Here is a 20,806-nt window from a genome sequence, read left to right on the forward strand (position 1 = left end):
GAATATAGACTTGGTTTATAATCCTAGTCCTGGCCAGGAGGAGGGAGGCAGAGCAGGTGTAGACAATCCAATCCCTGGATCTGCCGAGGCAGAGGCAGGCATAGACAAGCCAGTCCCTGGATCTTCTGGCCAGCTGGTTAACAAGCCTACTTGGTACTTCCAATTAAAAGACCTGCCCTCCCCCCCCCCGCCGCAAAAAAAAAGAAAAGAAAAAGTGAAATGTCTAGGGAATGAAAGTTGGGCCTGTCCTCTGGCCTCTACATGCTCCAATGTGAAGATATATACACACACGTGTGTGCACACACACAAACACACACACACACACACAAAGCTGTTTGCTCATCAGTCTAGACATTCCTCAAATCCAAGGTGACTACAGAACCAAGTGATCTAGCTTCCTGCTTTCACTCCGGGTTAATCGATTTCTGTTTGCCTTCTGTATTTTGAAGCTCTGTTGTTAGAATGCATACGTATCAAAGATATTCTCCTTTTCCCATGGGCTCTTTCTCAGTTCTGTGTCTTTATGGGAGATGGATGCTGTTCAGTTGTGTTTATCCAGTGAATCATGTGTTCTTTATAAAAGGGCCTGGATCACTGGTCTGTGTAAGGACTTGAGGTTGGAGAGGACTTAACACTGATTTTTGCCATGGTTGATGAACACAAAAGACTAGAGAGAGAAGCATCTGACCCAAGGGTCCACGTTTAGAGACATCCCTGATGAAATTGCCTTAAAGATACAGAGTCTACCGGACTGAAGACACTAAGAAGTTCTCAAGTGTAAAACCCCAAGGGAGGAGTAAGGGGGCATGGTGGAAGAGCAAGTGTAAAATCCCAAGGGCGGAGTAAGGGGGTAGGCAGAGGATCTTGCATTCACCCTCCTGTAACATCTGTTGGCTCATTCTTTATAGAGAACATTCACAATCAATTCTTTCCCCTATTCAAGCAACACCCCCACCCTCTTCTGGTCCAACCTACCAATGTCTGAAGGGAAGAGGTGAGAACTACCGAGGGACCGTCTCTGTCACCGTGTCCGGAAAAACCTGCCAGCGCTGGAGTGAGCAGACCCCTCATAAGCACAACAGGACACCAGAAAATTTCCCCTGCAAGTATGTTCCTCCCGCCTCCTTCCCTGCCCTGGTAACTGTGGGCCTGTGAAGTCCATTGACTCTACCTTGGTTGTACCATAAAGAATTCAAGAATAAAGATTGATCAGGTCACAAGCAATGAAAGTGACATCCAGCAATGTTTTTTCTCTTACAAGTCTTTCTCAAAGTGTGCCCCACCAATACCATCAGGAATTTACCAGAAATGCAGAGTCTTGGGCTCAGCTCTAGGGTTAGTAAGTCTGAGACCCTAAGGACAGGATGGAATGTCCTCATTACTCCTGCGTACAACACAGAGACCTATCCTACCACACAAAGACAAGGAATAGGTTGTAGCCATCAGCTCTTCTGGGTCAGAGTCCATGACATGCTATGTGATATCTAAACTCCACGTAAGCTGGTACCTATCAGTCATTCAGTGTGTGAGATTCTAGAGTATCAGTTATGTGCAGCACCCCCCTCTAAAACGCATGTATACACCTGGATTATTCAACTCTTTGAAGAACAAAACTCATACTTCTATTCTAGAAATCTGGAAGAAAATTACTGTCGTAACCCGGATGGAGAAACCGCTCCCTGGTGCTATACCATGGATGGAGATCTGAGGTGGGAATACTGTGAGATTCCATCCTGTGACTCCTCTGCATCCTTGCCAGAACTTTCCGATTCCTCAGGTACGAGAGGGTCACGAGAGCTCATGGGAGTCGGGTTGCTCTGTTCATGTCTGTGCTCGAATGGCCTCTTCACAGCGCACTGGTCTCGCTGTGGGCCAGAGTGCTTCTTGTATGAGTTCAAAGACAGCATTTTCAATTTGCTGTTTGTCTAGTGGCTCAGGGTACAGACTTTGTGTTTCCTGAGGTCTTGAAAATTTGACTTTCTGCTGTTATGTTTAGAAAGTTTCTTCTAAAAGTCAATGTGGGCTAGAGAGATGGCTCAGGGGTTAAGAGCATTGCCTGCTTTTCCAAAGGTCCTGAGTTCAATTCCTGGCAACCACATGGTGGCTCACAACCATCTGTAATGAGGTCTGGTGCCCTCTTCTGGCCTTCAGGCATACACACAGACAGAATATTGTATACATAATAAATAAATAAATATTTTTAAAAAAGTCAATGTGAACAAATCTTATTAGGGTTCTGTATTTCCGTTATATTGCTTACCTGTCCAGCTTTAATGACAGATCAGTCTGTATTTCTTTGGTTGTTGTTTGTCTTCTGTACTGGGAAGCTCTGTTGTAATGTTCACACATTGTCTTCATCTTCTTGATGGAAGGCCTCCTTTGTTATGGTGTAACGTCCCCCCAAGTCTCTGAACATACTCCTCATTCTGATTTTATCTTGCTGATGTGAAGCCTTTGCCTACACTAGTGTTTGTGTAACTTATTCACCTTTTTTTGATTTTTTTGATTGTTTTTATTGAGCTATACATTTTTGTCCACTCCCCTCCCTTCTTCCCCTCTCTCCTTCTACCTTCTCCTGTGACCCCCATGCTCCCAGTTTACTCAGGAGATATTGTCTTTTTTTTACCGTTCTATGAAGGTCCATGTATGTCTCTCTTAGGGTCCTCTTTGTTATATAGTTTCTCTGAGGTTGTGGCCTTCAGGCTGTTTTTTCTTTGCTTTATGTCTAAAAGCCACTTATGGGTGAATACATATTATATTTGTCTTTCTGGGTCTGGGCTACCTCACTCAGTATGGTTTTTTTTCTAGATCCATCCATTTTGCCTGCAAATTTTAAGATGTCATTTTTTTCCACTGTGTAGTACTCCATTGTGTAAATGTACCACATTTTCTTTATCCGTTCTTCAGTTGAGGTTGTTTCCAGGTTCTGGCTATTATAAATAATGTTACTATGAACATAGCTGAGCATGTGTGTTTGTGGCACGATTGAGCATGCTTTGGGTATATACCCAACAGTGGCGGTATTGCTGGGAAATCTCCATACTGATTCCCAAAGCAGCTGTACAAATTGACCTTCTAATTGAGAACTTTGCATTCATACAGTTGTGTGTGGTTGGCTTTGAGCCCATTGTTAAGGGAATTCTTCTGTCACTTTTTTTTTTTTTTTTTTTTTTTTTTTTTTTTTTTTTTGGTTTTTTGAGACAGGGTTTCTCTGTAGTTTTGGAGCCTGTCCTGGAGCTAGCTCTTGTAGACCAGGCTGGTCTCGAACTCACAGAGATCCACCTGCCTCTGCCTCCTGAGTGCTGGGATTAAAGGCGTGCGCCACCACAGCCCAGCCCTGTCCCCTGTTTTGTGGCCACCATCCATCCTTCCTCTTTTTTTGTGTCACGTGGAACACAATTACCCAACTATGTTTTAGTTGACTTGTTATCCCTTAGCTGTGTCACCTGCTGATCAAGGCACTGAAGACATTCCTCGTCTCCGATGCTGTAGGTTTGGCTCCTTGAACTTCTATTTTGTTACTATTTTTAGAAGTTTCTACCTCTGCTCAAATTCTCCTTTTATCCTCCTTGGTCATCTTCACTCAGAAGATCCACTAACAACTAACCAAGACTATTTCCCACCCCAACCTGATAGTGCTGGACTGTGGTCATCGCTAAGGAGCAACAGTTCTTCGTGTGCCCTAGATGCAGGGCCGCCTTCTGCTCATCTCCAGAAGTTCAAGGCTTTGGTGTCCTATGAGCAAAGAGAGGGTCTAGGGAAGTAGGCAAGCATTTCAGGTCTGTCATTTGCCCATTCTCACCTGCTGCCCTCACCATGGAGCCCCTGCCCACTTGTCCTCATGACCACCTGGTAGTAATTTATCAAAATAACTTACACAGTGACGTTTCCAGTACTCTGGCCTCTTTTGTTCCTCTTCCAAGGGCTTTTGTTTTGCTTTCATAATATGTTCTACACTATAAATCTTGTGTTTGTGACTGGACTATGCATGTGTACGCATGTACATATGTGCATGTGTGTGTGTGTATGTGTGTGTGATGTCCAACTACCTGTTAATATGGTAAAGGAGCAGTGGGAATTTCCACACTGCTTTACTGTGTGTGTCATAAATCGGTGTCCAGGTGTCTGCTCCAGGTCTTATTTGTTCCCCTTTCTTCTGCTTTAATTTTAGTTCTACCGGAGCAGACACCTGTGGTCCAGGAATGCTATCAAGGCAATGGGCAGAGCTATCGGGGCACATCGTCCACCACCATCACAGGGAAAAAGTGCCAGTCCTGGGCATCTATGACCCCACACCGGCATCAGAAGACCCCAGAGAAGTTCCCAAATGCGTATGTCTTTGATTTTAACCATGAGAGAGCAATAGCTGACTTAGGTTTCCCCATACTGACCCATGCTCTAAACCAAAGTCTTTGAACCAAAGTTCTCTGAGATCGGCAGATGGGCAGACTGTCAGGAACTCGGTTTTGGCAAAAAGGGCCCGAGAGAAGAGAAGCCACCCTTTCCTGAGAAATTTTGTGTAGGCAATGGGTGGTAAGGTCCTGTTGGTGGAAATCTTGAGAGAACAAGTCACCATAAAACTTAGAAATGGTACCATCCCCCAACATGCGCTAAAGATCATGCCACCTCTCAGCATTGGGGTGTGCCACTCCAATGGAAACCACTGGAATGGTGTTTGAGTTTGCTGTTGTTCTTGACTTCCAGGCCAGCCTTTCTAGCTGCACCTGCATCCCTAAGGGGTATGGGTTACCAGAGAATACCAGTGTTGGTAGCCACTGCATTAGACAGTAAAAGGAAGCAAGCTGGTTAGGAAGGGAGGAGGAGAGCAAGGGAGACAAAGAAGGAAGGGAAGAAGGGAAAAAGGGACAGAGAGAAGGAAAGAAGGGAAAGATGAATGGATGGAAGGAAGGAGGGATGAAAAGAAGGAGAAAACAAATTAGGAAGGGAGGGAGGAAAGGATGGAGAAAAAGGAGGAATGAAGAGAGTGGGGACAGAGGAAATGAAGGAAAAAATCAAGTGAAGAAGGAGAGAAGAAAGGAAGGAAAGAATGGAGAAAGGACGTGACGTGACGGAAGAAGGAAGGGACAGAAGGAAGGGTGGGAGGAAAAGAACAGAGGACAGAAGGAAAGGAAGAGCCTCAAGTTTTGAAATGAAGTACAGCGTCTTTCCTGGCGGTCACATGACTAATGGACACAGACAGTCCTGACAGCTGAGCGAGTCTGCATGTTCAAAGAGCATCGGTCTACAGGAAGCCGACATTCAAGTCACTGCACTCTGCACTAGCTACACTTAACAACAAAACCTTAAACACCATCAGCAATAGCATAAGAAACACAAAGTACTTAAAGAAAAATTTAAAGTAGCATACTTAAGGACTGCAACTGTATAGCTTAAACATTGTTAAGGGGAAAATTAAGAGCTAAATAAAGAGAGATACTGTATAGCGATCAAAAGATTAAATATCTATCAGTCCCTTACCAAGTTAGGCTTTGGATTCAGCCCACAAATTCTAGCAGTTTGTTTTTGGAGAAAGTGGCAACATTTGCAGGCAAAGGTCTCGAAATTATCAAGATAATGGTTAAATGAGCAGTTCTGGAGGGTTGGCAATGAAGTCCACAGAAGCACTGTGATCAAGACACGGTAGTGCCATGGTGTCGGCAGGAAGGGACAGAGACAAAGGAAATGGGGACAGTGCAGAAACAAACTCCGGCTTATATGGACAAATGCTTTTCCAGTGCAGGAGGTAAAGCAGCTCAATGCATAAGGGGCGTCTTTTCCCAGAAAATCCGGTATAACAAATACTGTGTAGATAAATAATGCCCTCAACCCAAACCCCAAACAAAGCAAGATATTGATGTATTTGTGTTTGTTTTTTACAATCTAAAATTACATTTCAAGATCTACATTGGGGAAAAGTATTTAACAGAGTATCAAAGGATATTATGATGCCTGCTTTTACATTTATACAATGTAAATATATTGCATTGTACATTTTAATATATTGTACATTATGATATAATTCACATTGATACAATGTAAATATATTATAACCGCATGCAATATAAATTATTATATTTACATTGTCTTGGTTTTTGTTAAGATACATGATGATACATGTGTCTTCAAAGGTACCTTGCTAACACTGTTGTAACAAAATTGAGAAGGAGCTGAATTCCTCCACCACTGACGACCGTGCTGTCTTGGGGTTTGCAGAGGCTTGGAAATGAACTACTGCAGGAACCCAGACGCCGACAAGGGCCCTTGGTGTTACACCACTGACCCAAGCGTCAGGTGGGAATACTGCAACCTGAGGAGATGCTCCGAGACAGGAGGGGGCGCTGCAGAGTCGCCGGTGGTCCCCCAAGTTCCAGATGTGGAGGCCACCTCTGAGCCAGGTAAGGAGCGGGTGATCGGACATCTGTGGGCACATGTGGACAGTAGACACAGAGGAAGTGGTACTGCTGTGGGCGCTCCCACACTGTGTAGGACACCCATGTGGGCTGAAGGTCTGCTCTGTGGAATGAGCCTGAGTGCCCTCTTGCGGTGGGTGGGGGAGGTGATGGTCGGCAGAAGGTGGAGGGACAGCTTCCTAAGGCGCCCTATGAGCCCTCCAGGTGTTCTAACTATTCACATTGTCGTAAAGCTGGGCTTTCCTGTCTTCTAGCCTGAATTCCCCTTCTAAAACGTCCTACCAATGATGAGATCGTTTCCAACCCTGTGCCTGTAAACATTTCTGGCAACTTCTTAAACCAAATAGCAAGTCTTGCTAATTGTCAGTGTGTCGGTGTTTGCTGAGACCCTGGGTCCGCCACTAGAGGGCAACCCAACATCTTAGAGCAGCGGTCCAATGACCCTTTCACAGGGGTCGCCTAAGACCACCAGAAAACAGATATTTGCATTATGATTCATAACTGTAGTAAAACAAGTTATGAAGAAGCAATGGAAATCATTTTATGGTTGGGGATCACCATAACAGGAGGAACTGCATCAAAGGGTCATAGCACTGTATTAGAGCAGCTAAGACTGACACATTTATGCCGTACCATGCTTGGACCTCCCAGGGGTACATAATCTCCCTCTTCCTACAGACTGCATGAATGGGGTTGGTAAAGACTATCGAGGCAAAATAGCTGTCACTGCGACTGGCACCCCTTGCCAGGAATGGGCTGCCCAGGAACCCCACCCTCACAGCATCTTCACCCCGGTGTCAAACCCACGGGCGGGTCTGGAAAAGAACGTAAGCTACTCTGGTTCATGTTCTGTTCCACATTTTCCCGATATCAGCTTCTTGAACAGATTCAATTTGGGGTTACACCAACTTGGCCAGGGCTGATCTTTGATGTTGAGGGGAAAGTAAGGGAGGGGAAATTTGGAGTAGGTCGGGGTTAGGGGACAAAGCTGAGGCCATGACCGGTGTCCTCCAGTTTGACACCATTCTGATACTGTCTGGGCAGAGCCAGGTCCCTTGACTCCTCGGGTAACTACTGTGGGGAGGGGTGGTAGGCACTGCATGGGAGGGGTGTGGAGACAGGAGGACTCTTGAGGTCTCTGGGTACATCATTCTCCAGCTCCCCATACCACCTGGGAATTTCTTTGAACATGTAATTTTTTTTTAATGGAAGCTTTGTTATGTTGGCGTGGTTGTTCATAGTACTGACTTTGGTGACCAGAGCAACCTTCAGGCTCTCTCCGTTGGGGGTCAGAGCATAAGGCAAAAAGTCACAATTCTTTGCTCACGGGAGGCTCTACTAAACACCCTCCACCCCACATTGCTAGCCCCTCTAGATGCTCTCTTGCTCACTTCATTAGAGCAAAAGATGCTCTTGTCAATCAAGGAAGTCACAAAGGCTTTAGGAGCCGCAGCTGACGCTCCTCTGGATATAGGATAGGTCATAGGAGTCCGGAAGCACAGAGCAGAGACCACACTTGTATTTACACACTTGTATGACTATCAGAGAAAACATGACCCCATGGAGGGCACAAACATTTTTAATCAACGATAAGGCCTCATGGGCCGCAGGATTACTGAAACTAACCAATGACAAGACAGCCAGGAATGGCCCACTGTCCCTGATGGCTGGCTCTCTTACATCTGGCCCAGGGAGTGGCTTCCTAGCTGGAACTTGGTTTGAGCAGAGACATGACCAGTGACAGTCTGAGACTTAAAAAAAACCTTAAACCAACTATCAAAAAGTAAGATGGGAAGAAAGCAAAGGGACAGAGTCGTCCCCGCCTCCCCCCCTGGTGAGAAGGTTCACATATCTACATCTGGATTCCCCTCTACCCCAGGGAGCCTCCCCTCAAACTCCTATCTCTTTTCAGTACTGCCGAAACCCGGATGGTGATGTCAATGGTCCTTGGTGCTACACAACAAACCCCAGAAAACTTTATGATTACTGTGATGTCCCCGTGTGTTGTAAGTTCCTCCCGCTGCCCTTCGTCCCCCTTCTTCTCTCTTCTCTTTCCCTTCCCTTCATTCTCCTTCCTCTCTTTTCCCTTTCCCTTATTCTCTCCCCTCTTTACTTCTTTGGCAAAAAAAACTCTTCTTTCTCCCAGTGTGCTTGCCTGGGGGAGGGTGTGGGCTGAGCCTGGAGGGAGGGGCTTAGTTCGCAAAGCTTTCCCAGGCTGGCTGTGTCCCTGGTATTTTGAGGGCAGTGGTAGGAGCATGTAGGTGGCTCTTCAGTGGAACAGGGGATAGAGGGAGAGGTGATGGGCAGGTTCTACTTGCCAGTGTTACCATAAGAGTTGGGGAAATGGATAGAGACCTTTTTCTCTAGTGGTGGCTTTGTATATTTAGAAGACACTGTCTTGGTGTCTTGGTGAAAGTTCCTAAGGTGTCAGTGTCTCTCAATCTCTGTTCTCAGTTTCTATCCCATTGCCTTTCCCTCCCCATCACAGGCTGCCCTTATGTGGTGGTATGGCATTCAGACCTTGGGCTCTCTGTCCTGGCTTCACAGATTCCTGATCCCCTCACCTCTGATCCTCTCTGGAAAAACCTTGGATACCAGAAGAGATACTCATCTCAGTATAAGTCAATAGTCAAGTCTTGGTACCCAAAGCCAAGTCCCATGATGCCAAGCCTCAGTTACTCTCCATAATTCCTCCATGCCTTCAAAACAAGTACCACATGGGAGGGGCTTAAACACAATTTGCCAAGTTCCGCTGCCAGCTTGATGTGCAGCTTTACCCCACTCCCACCCCAAATAGACTACAACTCCCATGTGCTGATCTGAGGAGAGAGTCTCCAGGAGGTTCCACCTCAAAGATGCTGGTCTCTTGTTAATCACAGCTGACCAGCATTGATTAGCCAAACAAAGCAAAGGTTTCACTTCACAGATTCCCAATTCAAAATATCACATAAATAGGACCAGTAGTGTCTTTGAGGGACTCCCAGACTCCCCTCTGAATGTCACAAGCCAGGTCTTCATTTTTGTTGACAGAGGTTTCTGTCACACATGTTCCCACAGCTGTTCAGTCCCAACAAAACACACAGAGGTCTACATTAATCATAAACTGGTGGGCCTAGTAGCTCAGGCTTCTTATTAACTAATTCTTACATCTTAAATTAGCCCACAGTTCTTGACTGTGTTAGCCATGTGGCTTGGTACCTTCATCAATGAAGTTTTTTCATCTTGCTTCCTCTGTGTCTGGGTGAGGACTGCAGACTGCATCTTTCCTCTTCCCAGAATTCTGTTCTCATTGCCCACTTCTATTTCCTGCCTGGCCACCCTGGTTCTACTTCCTGCCTGGCTACTGGCCAATCAGCGTTTAATTAAAATACAAGTGACAGGGTACAGACCATTGTCCCACAGCAGTTTTCTCAACATTCTTGTCTCCTAAGCATCCACAGAATAGCTCTTTAAGCTCCAGAAAAAATCTCCAAAATCCTTCAAGAATCCTCCCCAATATGACACACTCAGGTCTGCCATAGCGATTGCCTACTGACTGGTACCAATGTCTGTTCTAGTTAGTTTTTCTGTTGCCGTGATTAAACACCATAACCCAAAGCAACCTAGAGAAGAAAAGGGTTTCTCTGGCTTACCCTTTCATGTCACAATCCATCACTGAGGGAAGCAAGGCAGGAGCTCAAGGGAAGAACCGGAGGACGGGAACTGAAGCAGAGACCATGAGAGGACACCGTTTACCGGCTTGCTCCTAACAACTGGCTCAGCCTACTTGTACCACGCAGGACCACGTGCCCAGGGGATGGCACCACCCACAGTGGGCTGAGCCCTACCGCATCAATCATTAATCAAGAAAACGCCCCACAGATGTGCCCAAAGGCTTATCTGATGGAGGCAACTCCTCAGCTGAGAGTCCCTCTTCCCAGGTGCCTGTAGTTTGTGACAACAGTAGCCCGCGCGTGCACGTGGCTGAAGTACAAGGCACAGACGTAGCCACTGAGCTGAGCTTTAGTGAGGGGGCTCCCACCACAACGCAGCTATGTGTGAAAAGCCTTCCCTACATAGATCCTCAGAACAGGCCACGACAAAGTTAAGCATTCCGGTTCCAGCTTCTCCAGAGTATGGACTCTCTGGTTGACTAAAGCTGAAGGAACTTCTTCTAGGGAATGCCATGAACAATGCTTCCAGATGCCTTTCTGAAGACTCAGGGGCTGCAGGCCACCAAGAAGTGTTTGTGAATATCCCCTGCATCCCTCTTAGTGGGAGTTACCAAAGATGGATGCAGACCCTGCTGTCTAGTTCACTGGTAGGCTGGCTGATGAGAGGGAGCATAGGCAGGAGGTAAACAGAGAGGAAAAGCAGGCGGGGACACATGGGTTGATTGATAGTGGTTGATTACAGTAGGCTGTTTGGGGTCGTGTGCAGGGTGGGGTGGGATGGGGTGGGGTGGGGGAGCGAGGGTTGGGTCTGTGCTGAACCAGCAGAGAGAAGGTAAAATTGAGCCGAGAATTGTGCATTTGCTGTCTACACATACAGACAGATAGATACAGATATACACACAAATACACAAGAAAAAAAAACACTCTGTCTTTCAGTATGGGGGAAGAGCTATGGCTTCAAGAGCCCCCTGTGGTTGGGAATTTTGACACTGCAACAGGATGCTGTGTCATCAACAGATGTGCCACATCTGGAGCTGTCCTGAGATTCTTGGGGGCTGCAGGCTGGGCTTGCCACATAGATGGTGTTGACAAGCAAAGCTTGGTGTCCCAAATACAATATATCTAGTATATTATAGAAAACTATGTTTGTGTTTGTCAATCAAAGCGCACCAAGAAAAGCTCTTATTTTAATTCTATGCTATGCCAATTTAATTAACCAATTAAAGTTTAGAACTTCTTCAGAGGAGAGGGTTCTGTGCTGCCTGCACTACTTTTGAATCTCAGGGAAACTGTTCCAAAGGTTGCCTATGACTATGGGATGCCACAAACTTGGTACCTGGCCACAGGTGCCTTTTGCAGGACTCTTTGACAGAACTAGAATGTTTGCCTCAGTACGACCTTCTTCTCCCACATCATAGCACAAGCACCGTACGAGTGTGGGAAGCCTCGTGTGGAGCCGAAGAAATGCTCTGGGAGAATAGTGGGCGGCTGCGTGGCCTATCCACACTCCTGGCCCTGGCAAATCAGCCTTCGAACCAGGTAAGAGTTCACAGGCATGTTCTCCCGCCTGCCTGTGTGAACCTCACACGGCTGTCGTGCTAAACCAAAGCTGGCGAACGTCACCACCTTCCTCTGCATCCTTCTAAGGCGTAAAGACAGCGCCATAAACTTTCAAAAGCCACCTTCTTGGGTTCTCTGCTTTGAAACTGACTAAAAATGGTATTTAAGGAAAAAACAACTCTGGGCTGCTGTCGTTAAACCATGCGAAATTATGTCATTCCCAGAGAACATGGAGGCACTTTAGGGGGTATGTGCACCCACTGGCTGTTGTAAAATGAAAGGAATATCTTCACAGACACGACACTATGCAGGTGTGAGCTCACGAAGGGGTTTGCCTGCTGGAGATGCAGGGCTTTGATAATACTATGTGCCTTTTTGTGACCCCCTTGAATTTAACATAGAGGCTGCTTATATCCTCACAAATATGTGAACAAGCCAGCATGTGACTGTCCTGGTTTAAGAGTGATGCATCTGAGCCTGTGGGAGCAGGGCTGAGTGTGGCAGAAAACATCTGTAGGCCTTAATTCACTCTTCCTGGGCACGGCTTCTAAAGTATATGTGTACAGCAGGCTCAGCACGGGCGTGTTGGCTTGCCCGGCTCACTTCCAGACCTCTGTGCTTGCTCAGTTGCTGTTCACAGTCCCCTCAGCGGATTTGCAGAACGCCACTGATGTGGGCACAGTTGGTTGCACTCTGTTATGGGGTATTTTTTATTTTAGAGACTTATTTTATTTATATGAATGTTTGCCTGATTGTATGAACGTACACCATGTATACATGGTGCCCTTGTTGACCAGAAGGGGGCAGCAGACCTCTTGGAACTGGATCTACTGATGGGCATGAGCCATTTTGTCAGTGCTGAGAAGCAAACTTGGCTCCTCTGGAAGAACAGCCCATTTTCTTAACCTCTGAGCCATCTCTCCAGCACAGAGCTTGTCTGCTTTTTCACTGACCTGATCCTACACAGTAAGCTGTTTGCATTCAAGCCATTCCACCCTGGTTGGGAGCTGGTGATCTTGTCATCCTGAATTATTGCTCTTGGGGTCATATTTGGCTTCTCAAGGGATGATCCATGAAGGCTTTTTGTAAAACTCTAGCTAAGATGAAATAAAGGCAGCAGCCTTGAGGGCGGGTTTTGACTGGTGGTTTATGTTGGGGTTGAGGGTTAATAGGTCAAAGTGCAGGCACAGGACCACACTGGAGCCACCGCCTCTGCTTCATGGAGACAAGTGGCCCCTAATACTTCCCCCAGATATCTTCAGAGTTGGGTAGCTAGATGGTGCAGTGTCCCGACTGTTTTGTACATGGATTGGCAGCCCCTTCTTCTGGGAATGAACTTGTCTTTCTGATTTTCTGTGCTATTGGAAAAAACAAAACATCTAGCTTAACCGGAAGTTCTCGTTTTCCCCTCTAGACTCACTGGACAGCACTTCTGTGGAGGAACTTTGATATCCCCAGAGTGGGTGTTGACTGCTGCACACTGCTTGGAGAAGTACGTTCCGTGGGTAACTGGTGTGAGGTCTCCTTCTAAAGACTGACACCCTCCTCCCCTCCTCCCACTCTGCCGTCCTGCCTTCCATGGCAGTGGCATAAGAGACCCAGGAGTATGTATGCAGAAGTCCACAGCCATCACCAGGTCAACCAGGCAGGAGGGAAACAGTTCTAAAGAAAATCTATCTGCCAAGGATGCAGAGCAGGGCCCGGGCCTGGAGAAACGGATCTGCTCAGTGGCAGGCACTGGTCCTGTCAAGGTCAAGAACACCACAGGTTCAAACAAATCTGGATTCCATTTCTTGTTGTCCAGGAGTCACAGATGCTGGCGGCTGCATGTGTTTGGCTGCGTGTGTCTGACACAGGATGGCACCAAGGAAAGGTTTGGACTATGTTTTACTCCTAATGTCACCATCTTTTCAGATCTTCAAGACCTGGATTCTACAAGGTTGTCCTGGGTGCGCATGAAGAAAATATTCGTGGGTCAGATGTTCAGCAAATAGAAGTAGCCAAGCTGTTCTTGGAGCCCACCCGAGCCGACATTGCCCTGATGAAGCTAACCCGGTATGCATTCCCTGGGGGCTGCACCCCAAGCTGAGTGAAGACGGTGGTTCATGGCTGGGTTTTATGAGCGACAACTATGTGTGGGGTTAGAGAAGTGCTGTTTAGGATGCAAAAACATGGGCATTTAGGAAAAACGGGTCGACTTCATCAGAAACCAGAATCCAGCCTAGTTCTGCAAGCCCTCAGGCACGTTCCTGAGGAGGGAATCAGGACTCTGGTTCCTCATGTGAAGAGTTAAAATGTAAAGTGGCCTATCACCTCAGCATCTCCCGCCCCTCGTGCTTACCAGCTGACATGCATTCACCATCAGTTACCCCAGGCTGATGAAGGCTATCCTGATATACTGTGCCAAGAGAATCAAATGACATTATGTATCTCAAAGCACTTTTAAAACCACAAACATATGCTGGCATAGTGGCCCACGCATGTGATCTCAGCACTTGAGAGGCAGAGGCAGGTGGATCTCTATGAGTTTGAGGCTAGCCTGGTTTACTGAGTGAGTTCCAGGAAAGCCGGGGCTATGTAAAGAGACCTCATCTCAACAAACCAAAGCAATAACAAAAATAACATCCCACAGATGTTGAGGGGCTGGAGAGATGGCTCAGCAGTTAAAAGGGCTTGCTGCTTTTTTTTTTTTTTTGAGAACTAGAGTTTGGGTCACAGCATCTTTATCAAGTAGATCTCAACCCACCTGTAACTTCAGCTCCAAGGGATCTAATGTCCTCTTCTGGCCTCTGCTGGCATTCCATGCCCGTGTGTGCACATGCATATATTAAAAAACAAACAAACCCACATAGAGCAAGCAGAATAAAACAAGAAACAGTTCACAAACACAGGTTCTACCTCTGTTCTTTTCTTTGGCCCTGTTTTATTTATTTATTTATTTATTTATTTATTTATTTATTTATTTATTTATTTAAGATTTCTGCCTTCTCCCCGCCACCGCCTCCCATTTCCCTCCCCTTCCCCCATCAAGTCCCCCTCCCTCGTCATCCCTAAGAGTAATCCGGGTTCCCTGCCCTGTGGGAAGTTCATGGACCACCCACCTCCATCCAGGTCTAGTAAGTTTGGCCCTGTTTTCCCTGATGAAGTGCGTGCGTGCGGGTGCGTGTGTGTGTTTTAAAGCCTGACACTGGGTAATTAGGCTTGTGCCATAGAGTTAGGAATGTTTGGAAACAGGTCCCCGCGGACACAGCTCACAAGCAGTAAGCTATTTTGAGAGATACTCCTTCGGGACAGGCAGCAGGCATGTGGATCACATGAGCTGTGCCTGACGGGGTCCAGATAGCAGGGAGAGGATTCTGGAAGTGACAGGAGCTGGTCCAGCTAGGGCAGGCTGCTGGAGGGAGCATTTCTGGGCTGTAAACCGACGTCTTGGGTCTTTCGGATGCACCAGAAGAATGAGCATCTATAAAGCAGCTCACCTCCCTCGTGTTCCCCAGAACCTTCTCTTGCATCCCAGCAAATGAGCAAAACAACCTCCTCTCCTTGATGGCTCAAACAAGTAATTCAGCCAATAGAGGATCGTGTTCTCTGACAGCCTGATATTTTGTTTTTGGCGGGGGGGTCGGGTGTTACTGCATCCTCTCCACACTTGTAACCTGAGGGCCTGAGGTCTTTGGTGTCCCTCACAGGAGCCCGTGAATGACATCCCTGAGAGAGGCTGGGCCTGCTTTTGTCGCTCTGGGAAAAATGCGTCTTCCCCGAAGCTGGAGACAGTGTGGATTCTTTATGAGAACAGGGCATTTCTCATTTCCAGTCCTTTTCCCTCTTGAACTCACTAAGGTCTGAGAAACCAAAGTTAGAACTCCTGTACATCCATGAACCTCTATGCAGGTGAAGGTTCCTTGGAAACTGGGCCATTTTGCTTCTGCAAGGAGCTTACTTCAAACTCTCTCTTGCTTGGTGCCCACCCTTTGCCTGGATTCTTATAATCATTTTAATCATTTTAACTGATGATGAGATTTGGGACCCTGAAATGGTAGAGCCCCTTGTCCTGGACAAATACCTTCTGGTCTTAGTGTAGCTGGGTGGCATCTAGATGGTCCATCCACAGAACGGCACCACCTTAAATTAGCTGACCATAGGACAGCTCTGAGGAGAGGGCTCAGTCGGCAAAGAGCTTGCCACACAAGCATGGGGACCCACACTCAGACCTCCAGCATCATGTAAAAGGGTTGACCTGAAGATGCACACCTGCAACCCCAGCACCAGAGAGGCAGAGACAGGAGGATTCCTACAGCTCACTGCAGCCAGGCTCACCAACTCAGTGAACCCCAGGTTCAGGGAAGACCCTGTCTCAAATGATGGGCATCTGAAGAAGAGTCCTGAGCCAACCTTTGGCCTCTATCTGCAAATGCCCAAGTGTGCATTTGGTACCTGCATGGGTACACATGCATAAACATACACACCCTACCAGATGATTGATCGTTTAGCTCATAGGACATTGTAGGGCACTGTGGGGTTGAAGAGTTTTCTGTATTGTTCTGTGTCAGGGAAGTAGAGAAATACCAGCTCAGAGGATGCTGGGACATTGAGGCAGGTGATTCATGGCAGTGGGTAGCTGCAGGTGAACGGGGGAGGCCTCCAGCAGAGCTGCGGATGTAACATTTCATGCTCATTTTTCAGCCCAGCCATCATCACAGATAAAGTCATTCCAGCTTGTCTGCCATCTCCAAACTACGTGGTTGCCGGAGGGATGCTGTGCTACATCACTGGCTGGGGAGAAACTCAAGGTGAGATGAACTGACTTTGACCTGCAGCCTCTATGACAGAGGGAACAGTGGGGAGCAAGTTGTACAAGGTCCTGCATGGGAATGCGGTCCAGCTCCTTTCTGGATTTGTCTGGTCACATGCTACATCTCTATAATCAGTCACCAAGATGTGAGGAAGAGAGGGACTGCCCCTTAGACCCTTAACCTACAATGTCCCTTTGTCAGGGGAGGGGCTTCGGCACAACCGCCAGTTAGCCGGCACTTTTCATGTGACTTTACTGTTTTGAGTTCTCAAATGTGACGTAACACAATAATAGCAAAAGTTGAGGCTAGCCTAGCTGTCTCCCCAAATAATCACACACTTAATGTGTGTGAAAGGTGGTCAGAGAGAGAACAAGCTGCCTGTCTGGAGAGGAGAGAAAGGCCCCCAGGTGTCTGGATACAGCTGATGGGGTTCGGACTGGAAGAAACCTCATGTAGGTTCCCCTATCACAGTCTGTGCTTACTTGGTGGTGGTGGTGGGGCTCTTCCTTCTCTCCTCGCGTATGCCCAATGACGATTAGATCCAGCAAGCTGCCTCAACTGTGGGAACAGTAAAGCCACTTTACAAACATGGGCTCCCTCTCAGCACACATGTGAGGCATGTGCTGGTTCTGGAGAAGACTTTCTTTCAAAGAAGGATTTTGTGACTTACAAACAAACAAACAAGCAGAACCACTAGTCTAGATTATTCCTTGACTTCCCCTATTTCTCCGACCTCCAGTCTCCCTTGCCACACTTCTGCAGCACTGAGGAAGGGGAACCTGGGAAACTGACGTGTCCCCCAAGGAAGTGTTAGATTGTTCTTAGTGCTTTGCAAAAAACAAAAAAATGTTCCTTTGTGTAAACGAGGAGCCTGGTGCTCAGGGACATAAGGTTGCACAGCAGGGACACAGGGCTGTTCCTGGCTGCAGAGACCTGGAGAGGAGCCCAGGTTACCAGCTGTGGATACTGAGGGACATCCCACTGATGATGTCCCAAGCTGAGGGCATGCTGCAGGGCTGTGGTGGGGGAGGTAGGGAGAAATAGAGCCGAATGTCACGTGTGTTCTGTGTGCCACAGTTGCCACTCTTGAAGACGGAGTACAGCTGTGGCCAGTGTGGCTCTTCCCCGCAAGCCACAGAAAATCCAACTCGAATTGAATAAACAAGAGTGAAGGGAATTCCTAGTGCTATAGAAAGTCAGTTGGCTCTTGTGACAGACCAGGCCTCAGACTCTGTCTAGAACCTTCTAGGTATCCCTCTGGCCACCTTCCTTGTGGCTGCGCATGTTGAGTTAATATTGGCTCTGTCATTGGAAATTAAGGATGTCCCTTTTCTCACGGTGGCAACAATAACCTGGCGAAGAGCCACTTCTGAACCAGTTTCGCCTGGCTCAGACCTGTGCTACATGGTCTGCTCTAGAGCTGGAACAAGGCTCACTCATACTTAGTAGGAACAAAGAGTAGGGGCCCCGACAGACCTATGGAATGTTAGGTGAAAGGCTTCTAAGGAACCAGAAAAAAAAAAATCAACTTTGTGATTGATCTTAATGTCAACTTGACTAGAGTCACCCGTGAGAGACATCTCTGTGAGGGCATTTCCAGCGGGGTTTGACTGAGGAGGAAGGTCCGCCCACAGCTGGAAGCCCAGATGGGTAACCCATGAGCATCAGCCCTCCCTTCGCTGCTTCCTGATCCCACGATGTGACAGGTAGCCTCCTGCCACCACTGTAAACTGCAGCTGTCGCCAGGCCACGACAGACCGCACTGGAGCCAGAAACCAAAAGGAATAGTCACCCCTTTCGATCATGGGTTTGCTCACGGAAACACAGAAAGTATCTTCATTAAAGATGGAGCCCAGCTCCCAAGTATCTGATAGTAAGTTCTAGCTCAGTGTCCCTGTGACACTGAGAAGTTAGCTAACTTCTGTAAGCGTCAGTGTCCTCATTTGTAGTACTTTATAAGGGCATTGTGGGTATTAATATTATGATATAATTAATACACCAGCATCAGTATCATCATCATACTAGCACCATAATCTCCGTCGCCATCATCACCACCACTATCAATACCAGTATCTTGGCCTCGGCGCCATCAGCATCACCATCACCATGACTATTGCCACCACCACACCTATCATCATCAACGCCCCCACCTCCACATCAGTGTCATCATTACAATTACTATTGTCACCATCGCTAGCAATGTTTCTGTTTCGCCATCCATCACCATCATGACAATCTTCACCATGACACCACCACCACCAACATCCCCTTCCTCATCAGTATCATCATCAGTATCAACATCACTAATTCACCGTCTGTGTCTCCATCATATCACCACCATCATTGGCATCTCTGTCATCACCATCATCTCCACCTCACCATCAGTACCACCATCACTATTACCATCCTCACATCACCAAAGTGTTGACCTCAGCCATACCTGATTCTCCAAGCCCATTTCCTTTCCTTCCTACCCCACCATAGGTTTCTGACCCTATCCCACACTAAGCTCGCTCTCATTCCTGGTCCTATAACACACCTCCTGAGAAATGCTTCTCAGGATAGTAACCGGACTGAGATGAGTCATGTAACTCTAGCTCACTTACCACTTTTTCTCCAGATGCATAATGGCATCAAGTCAATCAGCGCTCTTAGTTTCTTAGACCGGAATTCTCCCTTGCTTCACTTCATGCCCTGAACTTGATCGGGTTTTCACATTCCAAAGCCGACTTGCTGTTGAGGCTGAGGACTCATTCAGGATGGTCCCTCATTTTCATGGGTCCTGCGAAAGCTAGACTTGGCCTGCTGGTTCCTCTCAGCCGAGTTTTTGACCTAAGCCACTTACAAGATGCCTTCTTGACTTTGGCCACCTGATGGCAGCATATCTCCACAGACTACAGAAATTTCCAGTCACCCGGAGGTGATTTTTCTCTGAAAGTGAACAACAGTAGCAACACTGCAGTAGATTTACGGTCAGTCAAGTATTTTAAGAAGGGCACCACCTCCATTCCTGTACTTGGTTCAAGTAATGCCCACCACCCCATCTGGTTCCACAGCCTTAAGTCTCTTCCAGCTCCTGCAATCACCAGACAGATTACACATTTTCTGAGCCCAAGACCAGTCTAGTCACAGTGTCTGGGGAGGGACTATCCCTTATTTCTTGGCTGCTCCATGCTAGCAAGGCAAAGGTATGTTACAAAACTCTGAGGAAAGCTGGACTTGCGGACTAGAAAGCTGGGTGCTGTTCAGAATTGCAGAGAAATCCTGGGTAGGTTCCTCTGGACAACGGCAAGCACTCCTGGTGGGTCTGCAGGGTCCAGTCTCAGGCTGGCTCACAGTAGCAGCAGCTTTTCATACAAAGAAGAAAAACAAACCCCTAAGACAAGGGAATGAGCACCCCCTTTCTCTAAGTGCCAAAGAAGTAGAAATTAGAGAATAAATCAGAATGATTTACGCCTACTACATTAGCTCATTTTTTAAAAGTTACAACATTTTACTAATAGTACAATGTGGACTCTCATAAGGCTGTTAAGGACTGATGTTTTCTAGTGGGGTTTTTAAGGCCATAGCAGTCTAGACAATAAACTGACCATAAATATGTGTCTGTCACATCTGAGAACCGAGGCTTAAGAAAATACTATGGGATGAAAATAAACTGTAGGGATAGAGATGTCATACCTTTGTGAGCAAGAGGGGGCCAAAGAGCACAGAGAAGAAGTGTGTGGGCACTGACCTCACCGTCCCACGGTCCAGGTAAACACCACGACCATACTAAGCCTCATTTCTTTAACTGCATGTCAAGAATCAAAGAGGTACCTACTTCTTGGCACTAGTGAAAGAATTAAATGAAATTATACTATGCCACCAGCTTGTCCCTGGAACAGTTAATTCTTAGAAAAAGACAATTATGTTATTTTTTTATGGTTTAGGGAGGCCATAAATATACACAACATAAAATGGACTGTTTGAAATGCCTGCAGCTCATTTACAATGTTGTGCAACTACCGTCATGTTTCCAGAGCATTTTCCTCATGGGAAACCCCACGGTCATTAAGCAGCTGCTCCCCAGTAAGCTATCAGGGAGACTGGGGCATTGCTGAAACGGCAGAGGCTGGCTGGGGAGGTGGCTCCGTTGGTGCAGCGTTTGCCATGCAAGCTTGAAGACCTGATTTGGATCCCCAGAGCCATAAATACAGCCCCGGTGGTCTGTCTTTGTAACACCAGCTCTAGGGAGGTGGAAACATGTGGATCCTTAGGCTCACTGGCCACCCGGAATAGCCTGCTAAGCATTTTCTAGGTCAGTGAGAGACCCTATCTCAAAAACATGTAAGGAGGAGACCCTATCTCAAAAACATCCCAAGGAATGACACCTGAGATTCACCTCTGGCCT

General features: G+C 47.0%; 1 protein-coding gene across 2 annotated transcripts in view; it reads left to right on the top strand.

Annotated features, from left to right (window-relative positions):
- Nucleotides 1–20,806, top strand: part of Plg (plasminogen) — a 38,230-nt gene that overhangs the window by 15,973 nt on the left and 1,451 nt on the right. Inside the window, exons 8-18 of one of the 2 annotated variants that reach the window (XM_057762558.1) lie at nt 944–1,106; nt 1,632–1,777; nt 4,172–4,331; nt 6,214–6,395; nt 7,089–7,237; nt 8,323–8,413; nt 10,331–10,336; nt 11,482–11,602; nt 13,038–13,115; nt 13,538–13,678; nt 16,307–16,413. In XM_057762558.1, coding sequence (XP_057618541.1) covers nt 944–1,106; nt 1,632–1,777; nt 4,172–4,331; nt 6,214–6,395; nt 7,089–7,237; nt 8,323–8,413; nt 10,331–10,336; nt 11,482–11,602; nt 13,038–13,115; nt 13,538–13,678; nt 16,307–16,413 — 1,344 coding nt within the window. Of the gene's footprint in view, nt 1–943; nt 1,107–1,631; nt 1,778–4,171; nt 4,332–6,213; nt 6,396–7,088; nt 7,238–8,322; nt 8,417–10,330; nt 10,337–11,481; nt 11,603–13,037; nt 13,116–13,537; nt 13,679–16,306; nt 16,414–20,806 lie in introns of both variants that reach the window. The other variant, XM_057762556.1, reaches the window with a different exon arrangement.

This window comes from Chionomys nivalis, chromosome 2 (assembly GCF_950005125.1).
Source record: "Chionomys nivalis chromosome 2, mChiNiv1.1, whole genome shotgun sequence".
Taxonomy (NCBI): domain Eukaryota; kingdom Metazoa; phylum Chordata; class Mammalia; order Rodentia; family Cricetidae; genus Chionomys; species Chionomys nivalis.